General features: G+C 38.0%; 1 long non-coding RNA gene and 6 gene segments (V, D, J or C); 1 reads left to right on the forward strand and 6 right to left on the reverse strand.

Annotated features, from left to right (window-relative positions):
- Nucleotides 1-1,306: 1,306 nt before the first annotated feature.
- Nucleotides 1,307-1,824, reverse strand: LOC122969192. The segment is given in 2 exon segments: nucleotides 1,307-1,665; nucleotides 1,773-1,824. Coding segments are annotated over 2 exon segments (384 nt in total).
- A 536-nt stretch (nucleotides 1,825-2,360) lies between these two features.
- LOC122969212 lies at nucleotides 2,361-4,154 on the forward strand. The segment is given in 2 exon segments: nucleotides 2,361-2,406; nucleotides 3,651-4,154. A coding segment is annotated over 1 exon segment (264 nt).
- A 9,988-nt stretch (nucleotides 4,155-14,142) lies between these two features.
- Nucleotides 14,143-14,659, reverse strand: LOC122969195. The segment is given in 2 exon segments: nucleotides 14,143-14,500; nucleotides 14,608-14,659. Coding segments are annotated over 2 exon segments (384 nt in total).
- Nucleotides 14,660-17,046: 2,387 nt separating this feature from the next.
- Nucleotides 17,047-17,340, reverse strand: LOC122969220. Its single transcript, XR_006398946.1, has 2 exons — nucleotides 17,299-17,340; nucleotides 17,047-17,191 (listed from the first exon to the last, which is right to left on the reverse strand). It is a non-coding gene; the product is annotated as an uncharacterized LOC122969220 (long non-coding RNA).
- A 1,862-nt stretch (nucleotides 17,341-19,202) lies between these two features.
- LOC122969190 lies at nucleotides 19,203-19,707 on the reverse strand. The segment is given in 2 exon segments: nucleotides 19,203-19,548; nucleotides 19,656-19,707. Coding segments are annotated over 2 exon segments (384 nt in total).
- Nucleotides 19,708-22,812: 3,105 nt separating this feature from the next.
- Nucleotides 22,813-23,327, reverse strand: LOC122969202. The segment is given in 2 exon segments: nucleotides 22,813-23,168; nucleotides 23,276-23,327. Coding segments are annotated over 2 exon segments (381 nt in total).
- A 3,096-nt stretch (nucleotides 23,328-26,423) lies between these two features.
- On the reverse strand, nucleotides 26,424-26,933 carry LOC122969204. The segment is given in 2 exon segments: nucleotides 26,424-26,774; nucleotides 26,882-26,933. Coding segments are annotated over 2 exon segments (381 nt in total).
- Nucleotides 26,934-27,488: the final 555 nt, after the last annotated feature.

The following is a 27,488-nucleotide window of genomic DNA, read 5'->3' on the forward strand; positions in this document are numbered from 1 at the left end:
CTCAGACCAGCTTCAATAAACTGCTCTTTGCACATTATTATAAAACTGGAATGTGAATGTGAATCTTACTGTAATTAGTTTCTTACTGTAAAATACTATTTTGTGATTTATATTTTTTGGTGGTGGGAGCTGTAATTATGAAAGTTTCTGATGCTGATGTGTCTTCATATTTTCTTTTAAGGGGACATTTGAGATAGATGTGATCCAGTATGAGGCTGAGGTCAAAGGTCATGAGGAAGACATTTCTTACCAGTCAGGTCAGGAAATGGGTTCATTATCATTAAAAAACATTGGATCAAACCATAACAAGGTAAGAATGGATGATGATATGCTGTGATGAAGAACTTTGTTGGTTTCCACCAAGACAATCATTGTCCAGAAACTTTTTTCCTTAAATCCTGGGGCGCTGATGCATTTTCTAATAGAAACAACCAGGGTTTCAAGACAAAATTAAAGACGAGTGGAGAAACAAGTCATCCATGTTGTGATGTCCCTCTCTCTGCCTTTTGCTTAAGAGGTTGCCTTGGTTTCTTCGCTCAGGAGCCAGTGGGTGGGGTTGGAGAGGATGTCAGGGAACTACTTGCACCTGGGTAGTTTAGGCCTCCAGCCTATTTATGTGTCTTCTTGTTAACCTCTTTCTCTCTCTTCCTTCCAGGCCTCAACCAGCCACTTTGGTTTTGTTTTGTTTTGTTTTGTTTCCACTTGCACGCATCACATACTTCACTCATCCATACATTGCATTCATGACTAATTTAGCTGACTAACACTATTATATTTTATATTAAGTTAAGAACAAATCTCATTTTTAGAAGTTTTATTCATGTGTGATTCCCTTCTTTTTCACTGACTTGAATTAGTATTGATATACACTGATATGTATCATGATAGATAAAGTGACTGATCTGTATAACTTGTACAATATGTGTCCTCAGTGAACTGTATTCGTCTGTTTTCCTATAACAGGATATACTTGAGATAGCTGTGATCCAGTATGAGGCTAAGGTCAAAGCTCATGACCAAGCCATGTCTTACCAAAAGTCCCACTGAAAAAATGGAAGAATGGATGGTGAGAAGCTGTGATGGAGAACTTCATTGATTTTTACCAAGACAATCATTGTCCAGAAATTGTCTTCCATGAAAGGTTTTGACATATTATCATTTATCTTAAAAGCTACAATGTGCGAGTTGTTTAATCCATTTAATGAAATGTGTGTGAGATTGTGTAACGTGTGTGCTCAGTGAACTGTATCAGTCTCTGCAGTAGCTTCCAGCTGCAGCAGTCAGCTCAGTTTCTGTTCAGTCTGACTGAGGGAGGTTTTTGTACGACGCTTTTTCACTGTGTGAACACCCACTGACTGTTGGGATAGTGGAGACTCTGACAGTAGTAAACTGCTGCATCTTCAGCCTGAACTCCACTGATGGTCAGAGTGAAGTCAGACTTTGATCCACTGCCTGTAAAACGATCTGGAATCCCTGATGCTCGAGTGGTAGCATAGTAAATGAGAAGTTTAGGAGTTTCTCCATCTCTCTGTTGGTACCAGGCTAAGTAGTGGGTTGAGCCACTAACATAAACATCCTGACTGGTCCTACAGTTAATGGTTGTGGAGCCTCCCAGAGCAGATCTCACTGCTGCGGGCTGAGTCACTGTATACTGGCCTCTGGACTCTGAGGATACAGAGACAAAAACATAAAGCAGCATCATGGTTTTGTGGGCTTCATTTCAGAGGGACGGATGTTCATAGAGGAGAGAAGTTTGATTCTCTGGACTTTACCTGTGAAGCAGCAGCAGAGGAGAGTCCAGATGAGGACGGAGATCAAAGTCATGTTTTTGATGAGGAGGATTTCTGTAGCTTCTGTTGTCATGAAGGACAGCTGTCAGTCATCCAGTGTTCAACTCTCAGGACTATAAACTCTCCCAGAGCACTGGAGCATGGTGCTGCTGATGCAAAGTGGCTCTCTATGGAAATGCTCTGACTGACTCCAGCAGGGACTTGGATTACTCTGATGATGCTGTTTAATGAACAGATCAATCAATTTATCAGAGTATTGATTAGGATTTTTCTGTGTTTTATGTGGTTTGGGCTTCATGTGTATTGAGAAGTGTTTTTTTTTCATAATGTATTTTGTTATATTTAAATGTATTAAAACACAAATTTAACATTAACTTAATTTAAATTCATTCATATAAAATAAAATCACACATTCATAAATTGGTGGCTCTGTGTTGTTGTCAGTTTTCAAATTAGTTTAGAAATTTTACAAACAAGAGACTAATTTTAGTGAGTTTGTTTGTCTCAAAGTCAGAGAGCCGTGTCTCTCTACAGTGAGAGGTTTTTGTACGACGACTCAATGAGTTTGTATCACTGTGGGCCACGTTCGGTGGAGGAACCAGACTGGATGTTGGAAGTAAGTCAAATGTTCAAAATATTCATCATTTTAGGAGTTATTTTTCTTTTCATTTCCTTTTTGTTCAACATTTTTTGCCTGTTCTATTTCATATAAAACATTTTTCAACAATAATTTGCACTAAGAGACAAAGTTCAATTTTAAATTTAAAACTCAAAAACTTATTGTAAAGAAAAGAAAACATTAATTCAGAGGATAAATCATTATTTACAACCTTAATGGTAAAGTTGTATCTTCAGAGTTTGTAGTTTTAGTTCAGTCTGACAAAGTCAGAGAGCCGTGTCTCTCTACAGTGAGAGGTTTTTGTACGACTCAATGAGTTTGTATCACTGTGGTGGACTTTTGGTGGAGGAACCAGACTGGATGTTGGAAGTAAGTTTCTGCTCAAATATTAAATATTGTATCATCGGTTAAGTTTATAATTTCTATATCTGAACATTTGTAGTAGATATAAGTTTCCACTGGGCTGATCTAAAGCACTTTAAAGTCTCAATTTTATTGTTTGTTCCTCCTGTTTAACCTTGAAGTTGAACTTAAAGCAGCTTTGCTGAACTTTTCTTTACATGTTCAAGTTAATTTGTTAAATGTGAACAGCTTGAACTGCAGGACAGATTAAAAAACATCAATTGTACTTTAAAAATGATTCTAATATGATCCTTTAATTCTGCTTTAAATTGATTTGAAGTTGAGTAAAAGTTTTTTTCAAAGATAAAAAATGTGAAATGCTGTAGAAACTCTGATCATTTAAATTGCCTCTAGTTGTCTTTTAACCTCAGTTTGAAATCATGATAATTTTTTTGAGGGTATTTTGTTTTTTAAATGTGTCTTAACATTTTCCATATATTACGGTCATCTGTTGGTTTTGGCTGATGAATCTGATTGACTGTTGCTCTTTTGATAGTTTTGAAAGTAAATATGTTGTTATAAATTCAAACTAAATCATAGGTGTCTGAATTTTATATTCAAACTTTATGTCCTTATTTATATATAGTGTATAGTGTAAAATAAAATACAGTAAACAGTCATATAAACTACTTAAAGGAGTTTCTGTCAGATGTTTTTTCTGCTCCACCAGTCACTCACTGACACATTGTTTCACTTCCCTTTAAGAAACCTCTCATGCATATCAGCACAGAAAGAGTCCTCATATGACTCCACTCTCACACAGTAACGGTGTCCAAGTGTCTTGTGTTTGACTGACCGTTGTGTGGTTCCTGTCCTCTAATGTGATTGGTGTCTTCTAGGTGATGTCCGTCCCACCCTGACGGTGCTGCCCCCCTCCAGTGAGGAGCTGGAGCACGGGAAGGCCACGCTCATGTGTCTGGCCAACAAGGGCTTCCCCTCAGACTGGAGTCTGGCGTGGAAGGTGGACGGCAGCAGCATCAGCAGCAGCTGCAGCTGGGAGGAGAGCAGGAGCCCCGCGGTGCTGCAGAAGGATGGCCGCTACAGCTGGAGCAGCACCCTGAGGCTCCCTGCAGACCAGTGGAGGAAGGTGGGCTCTGTGACCTGTGAGGCCACCCAGGGCTCCCAGACTCCAGTCTCAGAGACACTGAGGAGAGACCAGTGTTCCCAGTCCTGACCTGACTCACTGGGACTCTGCTTCTGGTTTTACTCTGCTACTGCTCTCAGTCTGCATTTTCTTTGTTTCTTTCTCTCATTGAATGTTTCAACATTAAAGTGTTCTTGCTTGCTGTAATGTCAATGGCTCCAAAATTGTAAAACAATAAAGTTTCATTTAAAAAAATTCAGGTGCAGTGACAAGTCTTTTGACTTATTTTCTTTGCCATATACAGAATATATTAGGTATATTAGTTCAGTTAATATACACAGCCACAATAGTAAAAATTCCATCTTTTCTCCAGATCATCTTTTGTTGCATTTCCTACTGTGGAATACGTTCTTGTTGTTGCAGTTTTATCTATGCTAATACAACAATAATTCACCAATCTACAGTATCTGTCATCAATAAACAACTCTTGCAGAACATTCATGTGTCATGTGTATATGTTTTCAATTTGTACCTACAATATATTATAAATATTTGAATGTGTGAATAAAAAAAACCCAGAAAAGAGATTTTCAGTTTTATATAGATAAATCAGGGTATCATCAGCATAATGTGATATAAAATGTCTCTGATCTGAGAGCTTAGTCCGAGTCATAAGTAAGTTCCCATTCACCAAAAGACTCAGTGAAGGAGATAGCACAGTCTCTGTCAGCAGAATTATCACTTCATCCATCTTTATTGCGGGCATTAATGTTGATGCACTTTGTATATTAAACTTCACAGATCTTTACATCAAATCAGTCATGTCACTGCATGTTATTAGAAGTATAACAGCTGTTATATGTTACTGTAACTAATAAAAACAGTAGATTTATTTCATCCACACAGACAGAGTTTGTCAAAAGTTCAAGTCACAAGGATTTCGGCTGATGATTTTACAGACATAATGAACCACTCTCTGCCCTGTACTTTATTCTACTGTATTAGTTTGTTGAGATTATTTGATGACTAAAAATACACTAAAAATGTTCAAATGTACAAATGATACTATGCAGTTTAAAATAGCATGAAACATATACAAAGCACATCAACATTACTGCCAGCAATGAAAATGGATGAAGTGATGATTCTGCTGACAGACACTGTGCTATCTCCTTCACTGAGTGTTTTGGTGAAGGGGAACTTACTTATGACTTGGACTAAACTCTCAGATCAGAAAGACTTGAGCAGATGTCTGAGATGCTGATACATTTTCATGCTTCTCATTAAAGTTTTCACGTGTTTCTTTTCATCATCTGTTAAATCTACCCTCGTAGGTGTCCCTTCTGATCACCAGTCTCTACTCTTATTCTCACTACCACCATGTGAAGTGTTTGAGTCACTTCTGTTTTGTCCATTTGAGATTTGCTTTTAAACTAAGACCCATTGTACCTCAAGCTAAGATGAAGATGACCATTAACACATTCATTTCCTCCATGTAGACTGTTATAACTTCATTTTTATTTGCCTTTCACATCCCTGGATCACAAACAAGGAGTCCATGTTGTCATTGTCTGGCTTTTGACCAGGTCCTTAAAAAGTTCTCGTCTTGATTTCTGTTACAGGCCCCCAATTAAATTCTTTATCACTGAGCTTACACAGGCCTTTATTACTGGGAGGTCAGTGAGACTTTATGATCAGGGCTTGTTGGTTTACTTCACTACACTGTGGACAACTTCAAACAGCAGCTAAATGTCTGTGTGTGTGTGTGTGTGTGTCTAGCTGCAGCAGTCAGTTCAGTTTCTGTTCAGTCTGACTGAGGGAGGTTTTCGTATGATGCTTTTTCACTGTGTGAACATATCCTGAGTGTTGATAGAGTGGAAACTCTGACAATAGTAAACTGCTGCATCTTCAGCCTGAACTCCACTGATGGTCAGAGTGAAGTCAGAGTTTGATCCACTGCCTGTAAAACGATCTGGAATCCCTGATGCTCGCTGATTAACATACTTAATTAGCACTTTGGGAGTTTCTCCATCTCTCTGTTGGTACCAGTATAATTGATTAGCATTACAAACATCCTGACTGGTCCTACAGTTGATGGTTGTGGAGCCTCCCAGAGCAGATCTCACTGCTGCAGGCTGAGTCACTGTGATCTGGCCTCTGGACTCTGAGGATACAGAGACAAAAACATAAAGCAGCATCATGGTTTTGTGGGCTTCATTTCAGAGGGACGGATGTTCATAGAGGAGAGGAGTTTGATTCTCTGGACTTTACCTGTGAAGCAGCAGCAGAGGAGAGTCCAGATGAGGATGGAGATCAAAGTCATGTTTTTGATGAGGAGGATTTCTGTGGCTTCTGTTGTCATGAAGGACAGCTGTCAGTCATCCAGTGTTCAACTCTCAGGACTATAAACTCTCCCAGAGCACTGGAGCATGGGGCTGCTGATGCAAAGTGGCTCTCTATGGAAATGCTCTGACTTACTCCAACAGGGACTTGGATTACTCTGATGATGCTGTTTAATCAATAATTCAATCAATTTATCAGAATATGTACATAATTCACTAGTATTGTTTTTTTATAATTTCAGCTTTTTCTCTCTGGACACATTTTTTTCAGAATATCTCATGTTTATTTAAATCTATTTCTACAGAAATTAACATTAGTTTCATGTAAAAAATACAATACCTGAAATAAAAGTGTACATTCTGGAAATTTGTGGCGCTAAGTTAATGTTGTTTTTAATTTTACAAACAGAGACTAATTTTGGTGAGTTTGTTTGCTTCAATGTCATAGGGCCGTGTCTCTTTACAGTGAGAGGTTTTTGTACGACGACTCAGTGAGTTTGTATCACTTTGGTGGACTTTTGGTGGAGGAACCGGATTGGATGTTGGAAGTTAAGTTTCTTCACAAATATTACACACAATTTTGCCATTTAATATTTTAATGTGTTTAAATGTGTTTAAATGTTTGTAAAAGTTACAAATATCCTCAGTGTTATATCACTGAAATTCTCTTCTGTTTTAATTTCACCACTTTAATCAAAGACTGTAAAGAAGAGGTAACAGCAGTAATCAGCAAGAACAGAAGAGGAAATATCATATTTGGATACATTTTTTAAATCAAAGCAGCTAGCTAGCTGTCAACTGCTAACCGCTACCTGTCACTGTTACTAACCGTCCATAGGAGAAACTGCACTGAGGAAGCTAACAGAAGTGTTATTTTTTGAAGATAAGAAGAGAAATGAAGGGATCCTTGTTGGTGGTATTCTCTCTCTCTCTCTCTCTCTCTCTCTCTCTCTCTCTCTCTCTCTCTCCATGAAAGGTGTGATGCTGGTGTGACCAACGTTTGTGGCGGCCTCTCCTAGTTCCGACTAACTATCTTTGTCCATGTCTACGTCTACATCTGTGTCATCGTGTGGAGTGCAAGGGAAATATGTCTATGATTGTCAGTTTCTTTTGGACATTCATAACAAAGACTTTTGCTATGAGAAATACTGGCTGGGAGCTAAATCAGCTGAGCATGCTTGGTCTGCTACGCCCAGTGGATCCAAAAGAGGACCACGTCCTCGCCTGGAGCTGCGCCAGAGAGGAAACATCGGAAGCAGTGTGACAGGAAGTGGAAGAGCGGCAAGCGCAGAGGAGTGTAAGCTAGGCTAACTGTTAACCCATACTGACTGGCAGTTCCAACAATCATGCTGTCTAATGGTCTCTGGACAGCAAAATGGATTATTTGACTCCCCCATCAGTGCTGGTCACTTGCTGACATGGAAGAGCTGTCTACATCCAACTGAGACATGTACTTTTCTTTCTGAATGCACTTTAAAGCACTATGCTGCAAACTGCTCATTCTTTTTTTTTGTTTTGTTTTGTTTCTCTTGGGATTTCTATGTTTTCATCATTTTTTAAAGAGAGTGTTTAGATAGACAGTATATCTTTATCCTTTCTCTTGTTGTTGCTCTGCTATGGCTGGAAGGAACATTTTGTTTTTTTTGTGTTTGCAAATACACAAGAAAGAGACAATAAACTAAATTTTGAATCTTGAAGAAGAATAATTCTTCTTTTACAATATTAACCAATTTGTCATTCAAATTTTCCTCTTAATTGAAATTAAGTTCATGTGTCCTAATCTCTGATCCTCTTACTGTAATTAGTTACTTACTGTGACGCAACATTTTGTGTGATTTATATATTTTGTTAGTAGGAGCTGTGATTAAGAGAGTTTCTGATGCTGATTTGTGTATTTTTATTTTAACAATATATATATTTGAAATAGATGTGATCAGTGTGTAGCCGAGTTCAAAGGCCATGACCAATACATTTCTTACCAAAAGTCCCCAACCAATCTCTGTCCTCATTAGTCAGGAAATGGGTTTATTAACATATAAAAACATTGGATGAAACAATAACAGGGTAAGAATTGATGGTGAAAAGCTGTGATGGAGACAAAGTTAAATCCATTTAATGAAATGTGTGTGTGTGAGATTATATAATGTGTGTGTTCAGTGAACTGTATCAGTCTCTGCAGTAGCTTCCAGCTGCAGCAGTCAGTTCAGTTTCTGTTCAGTCTGACTGAGGGAGGTTTTTGTACGACGCTTTTTCACTGTGTGAACACACTTTGACTGTTGGGATAGTGGAAACTCTGACAGTAGTAAACTGCTGCATCTTCAGCCTGAACTCCACTGATGGTCAGAGTGAAGTCAGAGTTTGATCCACTGCCTGTAAAATGAGCTGGAATCCCTGATGCTCGAGTGGTAGCAAAGTAAATGAGAAGTTTAGTAGTTTCTCCATCTCTCTGTTGGTACCAGGCTAAGTAGTTCCCATTATAAACATTCTGACTGGTCCTACAGTTGATGGTCGTGGAGCCTCCCAGAGCAGATCTCACTGCTGCAGACTGAGTCACTGTATACTGGCCTGTGGACTCTGAGGATACAGAAACAAAAGCATAAAGCAGCATCATGGTTTTGTGGGCTTCATTTCAGAGGGACGGATGTTCATAGAGGAGAGGAGTTTGATTCTCTGGACTTTACCTGTGAAGCAGCAGCTGAGGAGAGTCCAGATGAGGACGGAGATCAAAGTCATGTTTTTGATGAGGAGGGTTTCTGTGGCTTCTGTTGTCATGAAGGACAGCTGTCAGTCATCCAGTGTTCAACTCTCAGGACTATAAACTCTCCCAGAGCACTGGAGCATGGTGCTGCTGATGCAAAGTGGCTCTCTATGGAAATGCTCTGACTGACTAATAGAATCATCACATTTCTCAAGTGGGATTTTTTATTGCTTGTAGTAATGCTGATATTCTCTTTATATTAAAACAATAAAGACATATTCATCAAATCATATGTGTCCAAGGCAACATATTATTTAAATAATGACTGCTGTCACATGTTACTGTGTTCAATGAATCTACAGACACTGAGTTTGTCTCTGGGTATATTCACAGGGATTTTATCATTTTTTGTCACCATTTTACACATAAATGATGGTATTTTTTTAAAGCCTGTCAAAGTAAAGGATGAAAGGAGAACATTTTAACAGAAGTACTGACTCTGTTCTACATGGTGTCTTTCACATCTGTCCTGCTGTGTACTACTACAGGGGACATGGATTACTCTGATGATGCTGTTTGATCAATGGATCATTCATTTTTATATGGTTTGGGCTTTTTCAGAATGTAATTTCTTCCATCTTGTATTACCACAAAATACATCACACCAATTAAATTTAAAATGGATATGGATCAATCAAGTATTGAAGTTATTGTACAGAATGTTTTTTTTATTGTTTCAGCTTCTTCTCTCTGAAAGAAAGTTATTTTACAATGTTGCATATTTATTTCAATATATTTCTACAGAAATTAAAATCAAATTCACTTAACAGTACAATATAAAAAATATAATGATACTCAGTTGATGTCAGAGAGCCGTGTCTCTCTACAGTGAGAGGTTTTTGTACAGCATCTCAATGAGTTTGTATCACTGTGGTGGACTTTTGGTGGAGGAACCAGACTGGATGTTGGTTTCTTTGCAAATATTTGATATAATTTTCCATGTAATACTTAAATGTGGTTTTGTGTGTTTAAATAACATTTGTCTTGACTTATATGAATGATCATCTGTTTTAATTTCAACACTTTGGTCATTTAGTTTAACTCAGACCACCTTTAATGAACTGGTCTTTACACATTATTGTCAAACTGAAATGTGAACAGCTTGAAATGAAGAAAAGATAAAAGAAAAATAAATACAATTTAAAAATGATTACCAAATTTACTTTTACATTTTACACTTAATATTTAACTATTATTGAGTTAAATTGAAATTAATTTCAACAATGTACATTTAGATTAAAAAATGTGTCCAAATCTCTGATCCACTTACTGTAATTAGTTTCTTACTGTAAGATAATATTTAGTGTGATTTATATTTTTTGGTGGTGGGAGCTGTGATTATGAAAGTTTCTGATGCTGATTTGTGTCTTCATATTTTCTTTTAACGGAACATATTTGAGATAGATGTGATCCAATATGAGGATGAGGTCAAAGGTCATGAGGAAAACATTTCTTACCAGTCAGGTCAGGAAATGGGTTCATTATGATTAAAAAACATTGGATCAAACCATAACAGGGTAAGAATGGATGATGAGAAGCTGTGATGAAGAACTTTGTTGGTTTTCACCAAGACAATCATTGTCCAGAAATTGTCTTCCATGAAAGGTTTTGACTTATTTTCATTTATCTTAAAAGCTACAATGTGTGAGTTGTTTAATCCATTTCATGAAATGTGTGTGTGATTGTGTACGTGTGTGTTCAGTGAACTGTATCAGTCTCTGCAGTAGCTTCCAGCTGCAGCAGTCAGTTCAGTTTCTGTTCAGTCTGACTGAGGGAGGTTTTTGTACGACGCTTTTTCACTGTGTGAACACCCACTGACTGTTGGGATAGTGGAAACTCTGACAGTAGTAAACTGCTGCATCTTCAGCCTGAACTCCACTGATGGTCAGAGTGAAGTCAGACTTTGATCCACTGCCTGTAAAACGATATGGAATCCCTGATGCTCGAGTGGAAGCACCGTAAATGAGCAGTTTAGGAGTTCCTCTATCTCTCTGTTGGTACCAAGCTAAGTAGTGGGTTGAGCCACTAACATAAACATCCTGACTGGTCCTACAGTTGATGGTTGTGGAGCCTCCCAGAGCAGATCTCACTGCTGCAGGCTGAGTCACTGTATACTGGCCTCTGGACTCTGAGGATACAGAGACAAAAACATAAAGGAGCGTCATGGTTTTGTGCGCTTCATTTTAGAGGGACGGATGTTCATAGAGGAGAGGAGTTTGATTCTCTGGACTTTACCTGTGAAGCAGCAGCAGAGAAGAGTCCAGATGAGGACGGAGATCAAAGTCATGTTTTTGATGAGGAGGATTTCTGTGGCTTCTGTTGTGATGAAGGACAGCTGTCAGTCATCCAGTGTTCAACTGTCAGGACTATAAACTCTCCCAGAGCACTGGAGCATGGTGCTGCTGATGCAAAGTGGCTCTCTATGGAAATACTCTAACTAATTAACATAATCAGCACATTCTCAAGTGATACTTTTTTATTGCTTGCAGTAATGCTGACATTTTTAGTATGTATGAACAATAAAGAAACATTTGTCAAATCATCTTTTTACAAACATATTATTACAATAATAAACTGCTGTCACATGTTAATGTGTTCAATGAGTCTACAGACACTGAGTGCGTCATTTGGGATTTTATCATTATGTGTCACCATTTTACCCATGAATTATGGTATATTTTAAAGCATGTCAAAGTAAAGGACGAAAGGAGCCTGAACTCCACTGATGGTCAGAGTGAAGTCAAAGTTTGATCCACTGTGTCATGGTTCTGTCACTGACTCTAGAGACTCTTGAGAGTCTGGCTCTGTATTCCTTAGTTGCCATTGTCCAACAGATGCCCTCTGACTTTTCTGTCTTGTGAAGATTGGACTGTGTGAGAGAGGATTGTTTTGAGTTGGACTTTTTGAGGGACTTTAAGAATTCTGGCTTTATGTCATTTCGACATGTTCTCACTTCCAACTTGTCACATACCGAAGCTTGGTCAGGACCCCGTGGTGTCACTATTTAATGCACTGGGTTCCCCTTTAGCGTTATTTTTCAATGTGCAGTATCACAGCAGTCACGGCAGAAAGTCAGCTTATATAGATGTGATGTGAAGTACGTCACTTTAGGAATGTTGATTATGCTACGTATTTCAGGTGATCAAACGTAGATATTCAACATATCTGTGGTTTTCAGAAACGTACAATGCCAACATTTTATTCTGGAGAGCAGGCTGAAATTTGTCACCTTATATAGACATCATTGGTCTCATGGCGTCTATTTCAGACGTTATGGGAGTTCATCAGAAGTCTATTGGACTACCCTGCATGTTGAAAAATGATGCTAAAGGGATACCCAGTGCGTTAAAAAGTGACGGCACAGGGTCCTGACCAAGCTTCAATATGTGACAAGTTAGGAATGAGCACAGGCTGGTCATTTGGGTTGCTTTTATTATTTGGACTCTGCTCATTGTGTTTTTCCTCATGTGTTCATGTACTCCTCCTTACACGTGCCCTGTATTCATCCTCGTTAGCCCTGCCCTTGTCTCAATGTTCGTCTCCAGTCTGCTGTCACCTTCACATCTGCTCTATATCAGTCTCATCAGCCCTGCTCTGCTCCCAGTGTCTTCCCAGCCTATCAGCTCCCAGCCTGCCCTTGTGTTGTGACACCTCTTCTTTGTTGTCTTATTAGTTTATTGTATTTAAGGTCTGGTTTTCAGTTCAGTCTTGTTGGATCATTTGTTTGGTTTAGTTGCCTGCTTGCACTCAGTGTTTGCTGTTCCTGTGTTAGTCATGAATATATTCCTCAGTTCCTTGTACCTGCTGATTCTCTGCATTTGGGTCCATCTGCTCTGCAATCCATGACACACTGCCTGTAAAACCCCCTGGAATCTCTGATTCTCGATGATTATCTAATTAGCAGTTTAGGAGTTTCTCCATCTCTTTGATTGTACCAAGCTGAAGAGTTTGAATTATAAACATTCAGACTGGCCCTATCTGACGGTTGTGGAGCCACAGATCACAGTTGATCCATTAAATCTAAAAAGACAGTACTGTGTCTCAGTGAAAGATTCCAATGATTTTAAGATGTTAGCTTATGATTTTCTTCAAAAGTTGTCTCAATGTCTCATCCTTTTCACTGCTGATAGCTCAATCAGTAAAACTTAAATGTGTCTCTGTTTTATTAAAGCAGTTGTTCCCAAAGTTCTCTCACAGATGAGATCTGCTCTTCAAATGTTATCCTCTCAATGTTAATAATGCTGCACAAATTAGATTAATGTCATCTAATGAATCCAGAACTATTAATTAAAATTTTCTTTTCACACTGATGTTAAGGCTATTTGAAGCAAAGTAGTGTGTTAAACACTACACAACTGCTTTGTTTTTTTCCTGAAGGCATTATTACTCACCAACACTATCTAGTTGGTTGTCAGAAGTGTTCGTCACCTGCTACTAGATGTTCCTAATCCTGCACAAATATTACAGATAATCTTACCATTTAATGCTTTGATATGTTTAAAGTGTTTAAATGTTTGTAGTAGATTTAAACATCCTGTGTGATTATTAATTCACTTAAATTCTCTTCTGTTTTAATTTCACCACTTTAATCATTGACTTACTCAGACCAGCTTCAATAAACTGCTCTTTGCACATTACTATAAAACTGAAATGTGAATCTTATTGTAATTAGTTTCTTAGTGTAAAATAATATTTTGTGATTTATATTTTTTGGTGGTGGGAGCTGTGATTATGAAAGTTTGTGATGCTGATATGTGTCCTCATATTTTCTTTTAGCAGGACATATTTGAGATCGATGTGATCCAGTATGAGGCTGAGGTCAAAGGTCATGAGGAAGACATTTCTTACCAGTCACGTCAGGAAATGGGTTCATTATCATTAAAAAACATTGGATCAAACCATAACAGGGTAAGAATGGATGATGAGAAGCTGTGATGAAGAAGTTTGTTGATTTCCACCAAGACAATCATTGTCCAGAAACTGTTTTCCTGAAAAGGTTTTGACATATTTTCATTTATCTTAAATGAATTTTATCCATTTCATGAAATGTGTGTGAGATTGTGTAACGTGTGTGTTCAGTGAACTGTATCAGTCTCTGCAGTAGCTTCCAGCTGCAGCAGTCAGTTCAGTTTCTGTTCAGTCTGACTGAGGGAGGTTTTTGTACGACACTTTTTTACTGTGTGAACACCCACTGACTGTTGGGATAGTGGAGACTCTGACAGTAGTAAACTGCTGCATCTTCAGCCTGAACTCCACTGATGGTCAGAGTGAAGTCAGAGTTTGATCCACTGCCTGTAAAACGATCTGGAATCCCTGATGCTCGAGTGGCAGCATTGTAAATGAATAGTTTAGGAATTTCTCCATCTCTCTGTTGGTACCAGGCTAAACGGTGGTATGAGTTATAAACATAAACATCCTGACTGGTCCTACAGTTGATGGTTGTGGATCCTCCCAGAGCAGATCTCACTGCTGCGGGCTGAGTCACTGTATACTGGCCTCTGGACTCTGAGGATACAGAGACAAAAACATAAAGCAGCGTCACGGTTTTGTGGGCTTCATTTCAGAGGGACGGATGTTCATAGAGGAGAGGAGTTTGATTCTCTGGACTTTACCTGTGAAGCAGCAGCAGAGGAGAGTCCAGATGAGGACGGAGATCAAAGTCATGTTTTTGATGAGGAGGATTTCTGTAGCTTCTGTTGTCATGAAGGACAGCTGTCAGTCATCCAGTGTTCAACTGTCAGGACTATAAACTCTCCCAGAGCACTGGAGCATGGTGCTGCTGATGCAAAGTGGCTCTCTATGGAAATGCTCTGACTAACTCCAACAGGGACTTGTTACTGTTATTTGCACAGTTCTGCATGTACAATGATTTGTGGGGACAAAATTTAAGTGAAGCCTGCAAGTTCACCAAATGCTTTTAGAAGGCGAAGGGTTAAATTTATTTTTTCTTCTCATTAAAATGTTGTCAGAAGATTGTAAAGAGAGGAGAGCCACTTTTCAGACAGGATGACAGGCGTCATAGCAAAAAGAAAATCATGATGAGAATTTTATAAATTTAGTTGCTATATATTCAGCCATAAAGATAACAATGAAAATGATTTATTCTATCCAGAATCTCTTTTATCTACAGGAAGGGGATATAATCGATTGTAAATAACCAATTAAATATTTAATATGAGTTCAGTAGAATTACTCTAGTAGATTGCAAACCTGGCAACACCTTTTGTACATTTAAAGGGAAGGGAGAGGAGCCAGATATCCTGCTTTAATTCCTGATCAGATTATGGGCTAAAAGAAGAGAAAATAAGGGTATTTGTGTCCTCTGGAGTGGACATTCTGGTTTTGCATCTCTCCTCTTACTCATATGAGTTATTCTATTAATTACTGCTGTACTCTAGACTAGCCACTCTAGACTTGGCAGCATTCATAAATCAAAGGCATATTCAGATTAGATGAGTGTCTCTGAATACCACAATTTACCTAAAAAATCTACAAACAAGTAAAACAAATACAGAATGAAATGAAGTTAAATATGTCGTTAGTTTAAGGTGTTTGTATAGCTGGAAAACTTTAAATTTTGTATTGACAAGTTTTACTGTTTTTCCCACAGTAAAATCATCCCGCTGTCTGCTACAGTGGACATGATGTAAAAAAAAAAAAAAAAATTTGAAAACGTCTGAAGTGTAAGATGTTTCTTTTACTCTAAACATATAGAAAATAACACAAAAACAAAATCGGAAGTCACATTTTTACTTTAGTTTTCAGGATGCTGTTTACAAATAAGCTTATTTTATGGTGGTTGGACTCTGAGCAGAAGCTTGAAGTGCTGAATAATTTCCTAATGGAAGCAGCTGAGGAGTTAATGACAAATGATATGAGTGGTGGAGAAAGAGGAAATGTGGTTTCCATACAATGTAAAAGATTTGCTGTTTATTTAAAATGGGATTGAGATTATCCAGAAAAGCTGCACTACATTCTGACCTGATTAACAGAGAGAGACTTTGGAATGAGATTTATGAGATGTATGATGTGTAGCATGTGATTGACTGGTGTAATGCTGTATTGATGCTGATTTATACCTCTGTGTCTGAGTGTCTGTATTTACACCACCACCTGTTTGTGGTTCATCTGTTGGAGCTCAGAGGATCATAACTTTTGTGCAACTTTTCAAATAATCATGTAGCTGTGATTCACACACTGTAGACACCACAAGAGCTTTGATCAGTCTGCAGCTGATTCAACATGTTCAGTGGTCTCACTGAATATCTGCTCTTCCAGTGGATCTTTTTCTTCTCATTAATGCTGCGAAAATGAGATTATCCTCATCTAACAGATCCACTACTGCCAGTCCAAACTTTCTCTTCAGCAGTGTCGTTACTGCTCTGTATAACAAAGTGAATATGAGAGAAAGTAAACACAGCTAGAACAGGTAACAGGTAGAGTCTACACAGAACTGTCAATCACCTGCTGAGCTGTGGAGACACCTTGATACAGAAGTTTATTTCAAGCTTTAAGGAATCTGATGTTCTTAATGCATAACTTCATATCATATTTAATATGATTTAATGTAAGAACAAATATCTTTTTACCTCTTTCTTTCATTTAATTACATGTAACAAAGTTGTCACTGTGCTTGTACCATTGTGAGACTAATCATGAGAAATATTGTGATTAATATCTCTAATAGACTCATATTCATTCTTACAGATATGTTTGAATTGTTTAATTGCTTAATATGAAAGGTGTGTGTTTGTGTGTGTATGTGTTCAGTGAACTGTATCAGTCTCTGCAGTAGCTTCCAGCTGCAGCAGTCAGTTCAGTTTCTGTTCAGTCTGACTGAGGGAGGTTTTTGTACGACGCTTTTTCACTGTGTGAACACATGCTGACTGTTGGGATAGTGGAAACTCTTACATTAGTAAACTGCTGCATCTTCAGCCTGAACTCCACTGATGGTCAGAGTGAAGTCAGACTTTGATCCACTGCCTGTAAAACGATCTGGAATCCCTGATGCTCGAGTGGTAGCGTCATAAATGAGAAGTTTGGGAGTTTCTCCATCTCTCTGTTGGTACCAGGCTAAACGGTGGTTTGAGTTATGAACATGAACATCCTGACTGGTCCTACAATTTATGGTTGTGGAGCCTCCCAGAGCAGATCTCACTGCTGCGGGCTGAGTCACTGTATACTGTCCTCTGGACTCTGAGGATACAGAGACAAAAACATAAAGCAGCATCATGGTTTTGTGGGCTTCATTTCAGAGGGACGGATGTTCATAGAGGAGAGGAGTTTGATTCTCTGGACTTTACCTGTGAAGCAGCAGCAGAGGAGAGTCCAGATGAGGACGGAGATCAAAGTCATGTTTTTGATGAGGAGGATTTCTGTGGCTTCTGTTGTCATGAAGGACAGCTGTCAGTCATCCAGTGTTCAACTCTCAGGACTATAAACTCTCCCAGAGCACTGGAGCATGGTGCTGCTGATGCAAAGTGGCTCTCTATGGAAATGCTCTGACTGACTAACAGAATCATCACATTTCTCAAGTGTTGATTTTTATTGCTTACAGTAATGCTGATATTCACTTTATGTTAAAACAATAAAGACATATTAATCAAATCATATGTGTCAAAGGTAACATATTATTAAGGAATAACTCCTGTCACATGTTACTGTGTTCAATGAATCTACAGACACTGAGTTTGTCTCTGGGTATATTCACAGGGATTTTATCATTTTTTGTCACCATTTTACACATAAATGATGGAATTTTTTTAAAACCTGTCAAAGTAAAGGATGAAAGGAGAACATTTTAACAGAAGTATTGAGTCTGTTCTACATGGTGTCTTTCACATCTGTCCTGCTGTGTACTACTACAGGGGACATGGATTACTCTGATGATGCTGTTTGATCAACGGATCAATCAACTTTCAGAATATTGGTATGCATGTGTTTATATTCATTTTTATGTGGTTTGGGATTTTTCAGAATGTAATTTCTTCCATCTTAATGTATTACCACAAAATACATAACACCAATTAAATTTAAAATGGATATGGATCAATCAAGTATTCAAGTTATTGTACAGAATGTTTTTTATTGTTTCAGCTTCTTCTCTTTGAAAGAAAGTTCTTTTACACTGTTGCATATTTATTTCAATATATTTCTACAGATATTAAAATCAAATTCACTTAACAGTACAATGTAGAAAATATAATGACATTCAGTTGATGTCAGAGAGCCGTGTCTCTCTACAGTGAGAGGTTTTTGTACAGCAACTCAATGAGTTTGTATCACTGTGGTGGACTTTTGGTGGAGGAACCAGACTGGATGTTGGTTTCTCTGCAAATATTACATATAATTTTCCATGTAATACTTAAATGTGTTTTTGTTTAAATATCCTTTGCCTTGACTTATATGAATGATTTCTTCTGTTTTAATTTACACTTTGGTCATTTAGTTTAACTCAGACCACCTTCAGTGAACTGGTCTTTACACATTATTGTCAAACTTAAATGTGAACAACTAGAAATGAAGAAAAGATAAAAGAAAAATAAATATAATTTAAAAATGATTACCAAATTTACTTTTACATTTTACACTTAATAGTTAACTATTATTAAATTAAATTGAAATTAATTCAACAATGTACATTTAAACTGAAAATGTGTCCAAATCTCTGATCCACTTACTGTAATTAGTTTCTTACTGTAAGATAATATTTTGTGTGATTTATATTTTTTGGTGGTGGGAGCTGTGATTATGAAAGATTCTGATGCTGATTTGTGTCTTCATATTTTCTTTTAACAGGACATATTTGAGATCGATGTGATCCAGTATGAGGCTGAGGTCAAAGGTCATGAGGAAGACATTTCTTACCAGTCAGGTCAGGAAATGTGTTCATTATCATTAAAAAACATTGGATGAAACCATAACAGGGTAAGAATGGATGATCAGAAGCTGTGATGAAGAACTTTGTTGGTTTCCACCAAGACAATCATTGTCCAGAAACTTTTTTCCTTAAAAGGTTTTAACATGTTTTCATTTATCTTAAAAGCTACAATGTGCGAGTTGTTTAATCCATTTAATGAAATGTGTGTGTGTGTGTGTGTGTGTGATTGTGTAACGTGTGTGTTCAGTGAACTGTATCAGTCTCTGCAGTAGCTTCCAGCTGCAGCAGTCAGTTCAGTTTCTGTTCAGTCTGACTGAGGGAGGTTTTTGTACGACGCTTTTTCACTGTGTGAACACACGTTGACTGTTGGGATAGTGGAAACTCTGACAGTAGTAAACTGCTGCATCTTCAGCCTGAACTCCACTGATGGTCAGAGTGAAGTCAGACTTTGATCCACTGCCTGTAAAACGATCTGGAATCCCTGATGCTCGAGTGGTAGCATAGTAAATGAGAAGTTTAGGAGTTTCTCCATCTCTCTGTTGGTACCAGGCTAAGTAGTGGGTTGAGCCACTAACATAAACATCCTGACTGGTCCTACAGTTGATGGTTGTGGAGCCTCCCAGAGCAGATCTCACTGCTGCAGGCTGAGTCACTGTGATCTGGCCTCTGGACTCTGAGGATACAGAGACAAAAACATAAAGCAGCGTTATGGTTTTGTGGGCTTCATTTCAGAGGGACGGATGTTCATAGTGGAGAGGAGTTTGATTCTCTGGACTTTACCTGTGAAGCAGCAGCAGAGGAGAGTCCAGATGAGGACGGAGATCAAAGTCATGTTTTTGATGAGGAGGATTTTTGTGGCTTCTGTTGTCATGAAGGACAGCTGTCAGTCATCCAGTGTTCAACTGTCAGGACTATAAACTCTCCCAGAGCACTGGAGCATGGTGCTGCTGATGCAAAGTGGCTCTCTATGGAAATGCTCTGACTAACTCCAACAGGGACTTGTTACTGTTATTTGCACAGTTCTGCATGTATGATGATTTGTGGGGACAAAATTTAAGTGAAGCCTGCAAGTTCACCAAATGCTTTTAGACGACGAAGGGTTAAATTCATTTTTCTTTTTCTTTAAAATGTTGTCAGAAGATTGTAAAGAGAGGAGAGCCACTTTTCAGACAGGATGACAGGCGTCATGGCAAAAAGAAAATCATGATGAAAATTTTATAAATTTAGTTGCTACATACTTAGCCATAAAGAGACCAATAAAAATGATTTCTTCTTTCCAGAATCTCTTTTATCTACAGGAAGAGGATATAATTGATTGTAAATAACCAATAAAATATTTAATATTAGTTCAGAAAAAGTACTTTAATAGATCGCAAACCTGGCAACACTTTTTGTACGTTAAAAGGGAAGGGAGAGGAGCAAGATATCCTGCTTAAATTCCTGATCAGATTATGGGCTAAAAGAAGAGTAAATAAGGGTATTTGTGTCCTCTGTAGTGGACATTCTTGTTTTTGCATCTCTCCTCTTACACATATGAGTTATTCTATTAATTACTGCTGTACTCTAAAGAGGACATCCTGGGCTTTCCAGTGATACCACATGGGTAGGGGTGGGATGGTGACAACTTCGTCTTCCTTTCAGCACAAAATTGTTTCTATATCAACAAGCACATTTCATGGAAAGAGAAAGAAGAAGTCAAATATTGTTTTGTTATTGATCTTTTATGATGATATTAATGTATTTTCTTGTTTATCAACATGTCAGGAATTATGTAGTGAGGTCTGAGAGAAGTTTATTTATTTGTGTGTTGAAATAATAGCCCATTTATGAATGTCCTCTATAGTGGACAGCAGGATGATCTTAATGTCTTTCACATTTCCACTTTGTTGTGGGACACAGAACACAGGCAGAGAGGATTCTGTTGAACATAACTGAGGGAGATTCAGATGTAGATTTGTCAGATGAGGAAAACGCTGAGGATGAGTTTGAGCCTGTTGATGAAGAGGTAGAGAGCTCTGAAGAAGAGGCAGGAGGCTCATCAGATGAGCTGACAGTCACAAAGCAAGATGAAAGGTGTCGGCCAATGTGGGTCAGGACTGGCACATATGTTTTATTATTTCCAGGACAACCATGAATTATGTTTATCCCAGTAAAAATATATCAATACCATATTGCTGATGGCAGCATATTAATGGCAGCTCAGTATTCCAAATTGAATTTTTACACTCAATAACATAACTACAATACACATTTCATTGTCATCAGGCTTATTCAAATGATTACATATGAAAAATTAATGACTTAATTAAATTCAATTACATTTCTTGGCGTTTTTCATCATCATAGATTCACACCTGTGCTACCTGGGCCTCCTGGTTACCAAGATGAACCTACAACTTGTGCAAATTGGAGTCCAACTCAGTACTTTCCTCAGTACATCAACATCAAAATCTTTGAAGACTTGGCAGCATTCACAAATCAAAGGTATATTCAGATTAGAGGAGTGTCTCTGAAAACCACAATTTACCTCAAAATCAGCAAACAAGTAAAACAAATACAGAATGAAATGAAGTTAAATATGTCGTTACTTTAACGTGGTTGTATAGCTGGAAAAGTATAAATTTTGTATTGACAAGTTTGATTGTTTTTCCACATTAAAACCATCCTGCTGTCTGCTACAGTGGACATGCTGTAAAAATAAAAATAAAAATGATTTTGAAAAAGTCTAAACTGTAAGATGTTTCTTTTACTATAAACATATAGAAAATAACACAAAAACTAAATCAGAAGTCAAACTTTTTATTTGGTTTTCAGGATGCTGTTTGCATACAAGCTTATTTTATGGTGGTGGGACTCTGAGCAGAAGCTTGAAGTGCTGAATAATTTCCTAATGGAAGCAGCTGAGGAGTTAATGACAAATGATATGAATAGTGGAGAAAGAGGAAATGTGGCTTCCAAACAATGTAAAAGATTTGCTGTATATTTAAAATGGGATTGAGATTATCCAGAAAAGCTGCACTACATTCTGACCTGATTAACAGAGAGAGACTTTGGAATGAGATTTATGAGATGTATGATGTGTAGCATGTGATTGACTGGTGTAATGCTGTATTGATGCTGATTTATACCTCTGTGTCTGAGTGTCTGTATTTACACCATCACATGTTTGTGGTTCATCTGTTGGAGCACAGAGGATCATAGTGTAACTTATGTGCAACTTTTCAAACAATAATCTTCATGTAGCTGTGATTCACAAACTGTAGACACCACAAGAGGTTTGATCAGTCTGCAGCTGATTCAACATGTTCAGTGGTCTCACTGAATATCTGCTCTTCCAGTGGATCTTTTTCTTCTCATTAATGCTGCAAAAATGATATTATCCTCATCTAACAGATCCACTACTGCCAGTCCAAACTTTCTCTTCAGCAGCGTTGTTACTGCTCTGTATAACAAAGTGAATATGAGAGAAAGTAAACACAGCTAGAACAGGTAACAGGTAGAGTCTACACAGAACTGTCAATCACCTGCTGAGCTGTGGAGACACCTTGATACAGAAGTTTAGTCCAAACTTTAGGAAATCCGATGTTCTTAATGCATAACTTCATATCATATTTAATATGATTTAATAAAATAACAAATATCTGTTTACCTCTTTCTTTCACTTAGTTAAATGTAACTACATTTTTTCATCAGTCATCAGTACAAAGTTGTCACTGTGCTTGTACCACTGTGATACTAATCATGAGAAATATTGTGATTATTATCTGTAACAGATTCATATTCGTTAGTACTGATATATGTGTGCATTGTTTACTGATTTAATCTAAAAGTTTGTGTGTGTGTGTGAGATTGTGTAACGTGTGTGCTCAGTGAACTGTATCAGTCTCTGCAGTAGCTTCCAGCTGCAGCAGTCAGTTCAGTTTCTGTTCAGTCTGACTGAGGGAGGTTTTTGTACGACGCTTTTTCACTGTGTGAACACATGCTGACTGTTGGGATAGTGGAGACTCTGACAGTAGTAAACTGCTGCATCTTCAGCCTGAACTCCACTGATGGTCAGAGTGAAGTCAGACTTTGATCCACTGCCTGTAAAACGATCTGGAATCCCTGATGCTCGAGTGGTAGCCCAGTAAATGAGAAGTTTAGGAGTTTCTCCATCTCTCTGTTGGTACCAGGCTAAACGGTGGTATGTGCTAAAATAAACATCCTGACTGGTCCTACAGTTGATGGTTGTGGATCCTCCCAGAGCAGATCTCACTGCTGCAGGCTGAGTCACTGTATACTGGCCTCTGGACTCTGAGGATACAGAGACAAAAACATAAAGCAGCGTCATGGTTTTGTGGGCTTCATTTCAGAGGGACGGATGTTCATAGAGGAGAGGAGTTTGATTCTCTGGACTTTACCTGTGAAGCAGCAGCAGAGGAGAGTCCAGATGAGGACGGAGATCAAAGTCATGTTTTTGATGATGAGGATTTCTGTGGCTTCTGTTGTCATGAAGGACAGCTGTCAGTCATCCAGTGTTCAACTCTCAGGACTATAAACTCTCCCAGAGCACTGGAGCATGGTGCTGCTGATGCAAAGTGGCTCTCTATGGAAATGCTCTGACTCACTCCAACAGGGACTTGTTTTCTGTTATTTGCACAGTTCTGCATGTACAATGATTTGTGTAAGAGGACAAAATGAAAGTTTAGGCTGCAAGTTCACCAAATGCTTTTAGAAGGCACAGTGTTAAATTCTTTTTTACTTTTTCATTAAAATGTTCTCAGTACATTGTAACGAGAGGAGAGCCACTCTTCAGATAGGATGACAGGCGCCATGGAAAAAAGAAAATCATGGTGACAATTTTATGAATTTAGTTGCTACAAACTCAGCTATAAAAAATGAGTCCTTCTTTCCAGAAACTCTTATCTACAGGAAGAGGATATAATTGACTTTAAATTACCAATTTAATATGAGTTTAGTAAAATTACTTTAGTAGACTGCAAACCTCGCAATGACTTTTGTACTTTTAAAGGGAAGGGAGAGGAGCCAGATATCCTGCTTAAATTCCTGATCAGATTATGGGCTAAAAGAAGAGTAAATAAGGGTATTTGTGTCCTCTGTAGTGGACATTCTTGTTTTTGCATCTCTCCTCTTACACATATGAGTTATTCTATTAATTACTGCTGTACTCTAAAGAGGACATCCTGGGCTTTCCAGTGATACCACATGGGTAGGGGTGGGATGGTGACAACTTCGTCTTCCTTTCAGCACAAAATTGTTTCTATATCAACAAGCACATTTCATGGAAAGAGAAAGAAGAAGTCAAATATTGTTTTGTTATTGATCTTTTATGATGATATTAATGTATTTTCTTGTTTATCAACATGTCAGGAATTATGTAGTGAGGTCTGAGAGAAGTTTATTTATTTGTGTGTTGAAATAATAGCCCATTTATGAATGTCCTCTATAGTGGACAGCAGGATGATCTTAATGTCTTTCACATTTCCACTTTGTTGTGGGACACAGAACACAGGCAGAGAGGATTCTGTTGAACATAACTGAGGGAGATTCAGATGTAGATTTGTCAGATGAGGAAAACGCTGAGGATGAGTTTGAGCCTGTTGATGAAGAGGTAGAGAGCTCTGAAGAAGAGGCAGGAGGCTCATCAGATGAGCTGACAGTCACAAAGCAAGATGAAAGGTGTCGGCCAATGTGGGTCAGGACTGGCACATATGTTTTATTATTTCCAGGACAACCATGAATTATGTTTATCCCAGTAAAAATATATCAATACCATATTGCTGATGGCAGCATATTAATGGCAGCTCAGTATTCCAAATTGAATTTTTACACTCAATAACATAACTACAATACACATTTCATTGTCATCAGGCTTATTCAAATGATTACATATGAAAAATTAATGACTTAATTAAATTCAATTACATTTCTTGGCGTTTTTCATCATCATAGATTCACACCTGTGCTACCTGGGCCTCCTGGTTACCAAGATGAACCTACAACTTGTGCAAATTGGAGTCCAACTCAGTACTTTCCTCAGTACATCAACATCAAAATCTTTGAAGACTTGGCAGCATTCACAAATCAAAGGTATATTCAGATTAGAGGAGTGTCTCTGAAAACCACAATTTACCTCAAAATCAGCAAACAAGTAAAACAAATACAGAATGAAATGAAGTTAAATATGTCGTTACTTTAACGTGGTTGTATAGCTGGAAAAGTATAAATTTTGTATTGACAAGTTTGATTGTTTTTCCACATTAAAACCATCCCGCTGTCTGCTACAGTGGACATGCTGTAAAAATAAAAATAAAAATGATTTTGAAAAAGTCTAAACTGTAAGATGTTTCTTTTACTATAAACATATAGAAAATAACACAAAAACTAAATCAGAAGTCAAACTTTTTATTTGGTTTTCAGGATGCTGTTTGCATACAAGCTTATTTTATGGTGGTGGGACTCTGAGCAGAAGCTTGAAGTGCTGAATAATTTCCTAATGGAAGCAGCTGAGGAGTTAATGACAAATGATATGAATAGTGGAGAAAGAGGAAATGTGGCTTCCAAACAATGTAAAAGATTTGCTGTATATTTAAAATGGGATTGAGATTATCCAGAAAAGCTGCACTACATTCTGACCTGATTAACAGAGAGAGACTTTGGAATGAGATTTATGAGATGTATGATGTGTAGCATGTGATTGACTGGTGTAATGCTGTATTGATGCTGATTTATACCTCTGTGTCTGAGTGTCTGTATTTACACCATCACATGTTTGTGGTTCATCTGTTGGAGCACAGAGGATCATAGTGTAACTTATGTGCAACTTTTCAAACAATAATCTTCATGTAGCTGTGATTCACAAACTGTAGACACCACAAGAGGTTTGATCAGTCTGCAGCTGATTCAACATGTTCAGTGGTCTCACTGAATATCTGCTCTTCCAGTGGATCTTTTTCTTCTCATTAATGCTGCAAAAATGATATTATCCTCATCTAACAGATCCACTACTGCCAGTCCAAACTTTCTCTTCAGCAGCGTTGTTACTGCTCTGTATAACAAAGTGAATATGAGAGAAAGTAAACACAGCTAGAACAGGTAACAGGTAGAGTCTACACAGAACTGTCAATCACCTGCTGAGCTGTGGAGACACCTTGATACAGAAGTTTAGTCCAAACTTTAGGAAATCCGATGTTCTTAATGCATAACTTCATATCATATTTAATATGATTTAATAAAATAACAAATATCTGTTTACCTCTTTCTTTCACTTAGTTAAATGTAACTACATTTTTTCATCAGTCATCAGTACAAAGTTGTCACTGTGCTTGTACCACTGTGATACTAATCATGAGAAATATTGTGATTATTATCTGTAACAGATTCATATTCGTTAGTACTGATATATGTGTGCATTGTTTACTGATTTAATCTAAAAGTTTGTGTGTGTGTGTGAGATTGTGTAACGTGTGTGCTCAGTGAACTGTATCAGTCTCTGCAGTAGCTTCCAGCTGCAGCAGTCAGTTCAGTTTCTGTTCAGTCTGACTGAGGGAGGTTTTTGTACGACGCTTTTTCACTGTGTGAACACCCACTGACTGTTGGGATAGTGGAGACTCTGACAGTAGTAAACTGCTGCATCTTCAGCCTGAACTCCACTGATGGTCAGAGTGAAGTCAGACTTTGATCCACTGCCTGTAAAACGATCTGGAATCCCTGATGCTCGAGTGGTAGCCCAGTAAATGAGAAGTTTAGGAGTTTCTCCATCTCTCTGTTGGTACCAGGCTAAACGGTGGTATGTGCTAAAATAAACATCCTGACTGGTCCTACAGTTGATGGTTGTGGATCCTCCCAGAGCAGATCTCACTGCTGCAGGCTGAGTCACTGTATACTGGCCTCTGGACTCTGAGGATACAGAGACAAAAACATAAAGCAGCGTCATGGTTTTGTGGGCTTCATTTCAGAGGGACGGATGTTCATAGAGGAGAGGAGTTTGATTCTCTGGACTTTACCTGTGAAGCAGCAGCAGAGGAGAGTCCAGATGAGGACGGAGATCAAAGTCATGTTTTTGATGATGAGGATTTCTGTGGCTTCTGTTGTCATGAAGGACAGCTGTCAGTCATCCAGTGTTCAACTCTCAGGACTATAAACTCTCCCAGAGCACTGGAGCATGGTGCTGCTGATGCAAAGTGGCTCTCTATGGAAATGCTCTGACTCACTCCAACAGGGACTTGTTTTCTGTTATTTGCACAGTTCTGCATGTACAATGATTTGTGTAAGAGGACAAAATGAAAGTTTAGGCTGCAAGTTCACCAAATGCTTTTAGAAGGCACAGTGTTAAATTCTTTTTTACTTTTTCATTAAAATGTTCTCAGTACATTGTAACGAGAGGAGAGCCACTCTTCAGATAGGATGACAGGCGCCATGGAAAAAAGAAAATCATGGTGACAATTTTATGAATTTAGTTGCTACAAACTCAGCTATAAAAAATGAGTCCTTCTTTCCAGAAACTCTTATCTACAGGAAGAGGATATAATTGACTTTAAATTACCAATTTAATATGAGTTTAGTAAAATTACTTTAGTAGACTGCAAACCTCGCAATGACTTTTGTACTTTT

This window comes from Thunnus albacares, chromosome 19 (genome assembly GCF_914725855.1).
Source record: "Thunnus albacares chromosome 19, fThuAlb1.1, whole genome shotgun sequence".
Classification (NCBI taxonomy): domain Eukaryota; kingdom Metazoa; phylum Chordata; class Actinopteri; order Scombriformes; family Scombridae; genus Thunnus; species Thunnus albacares.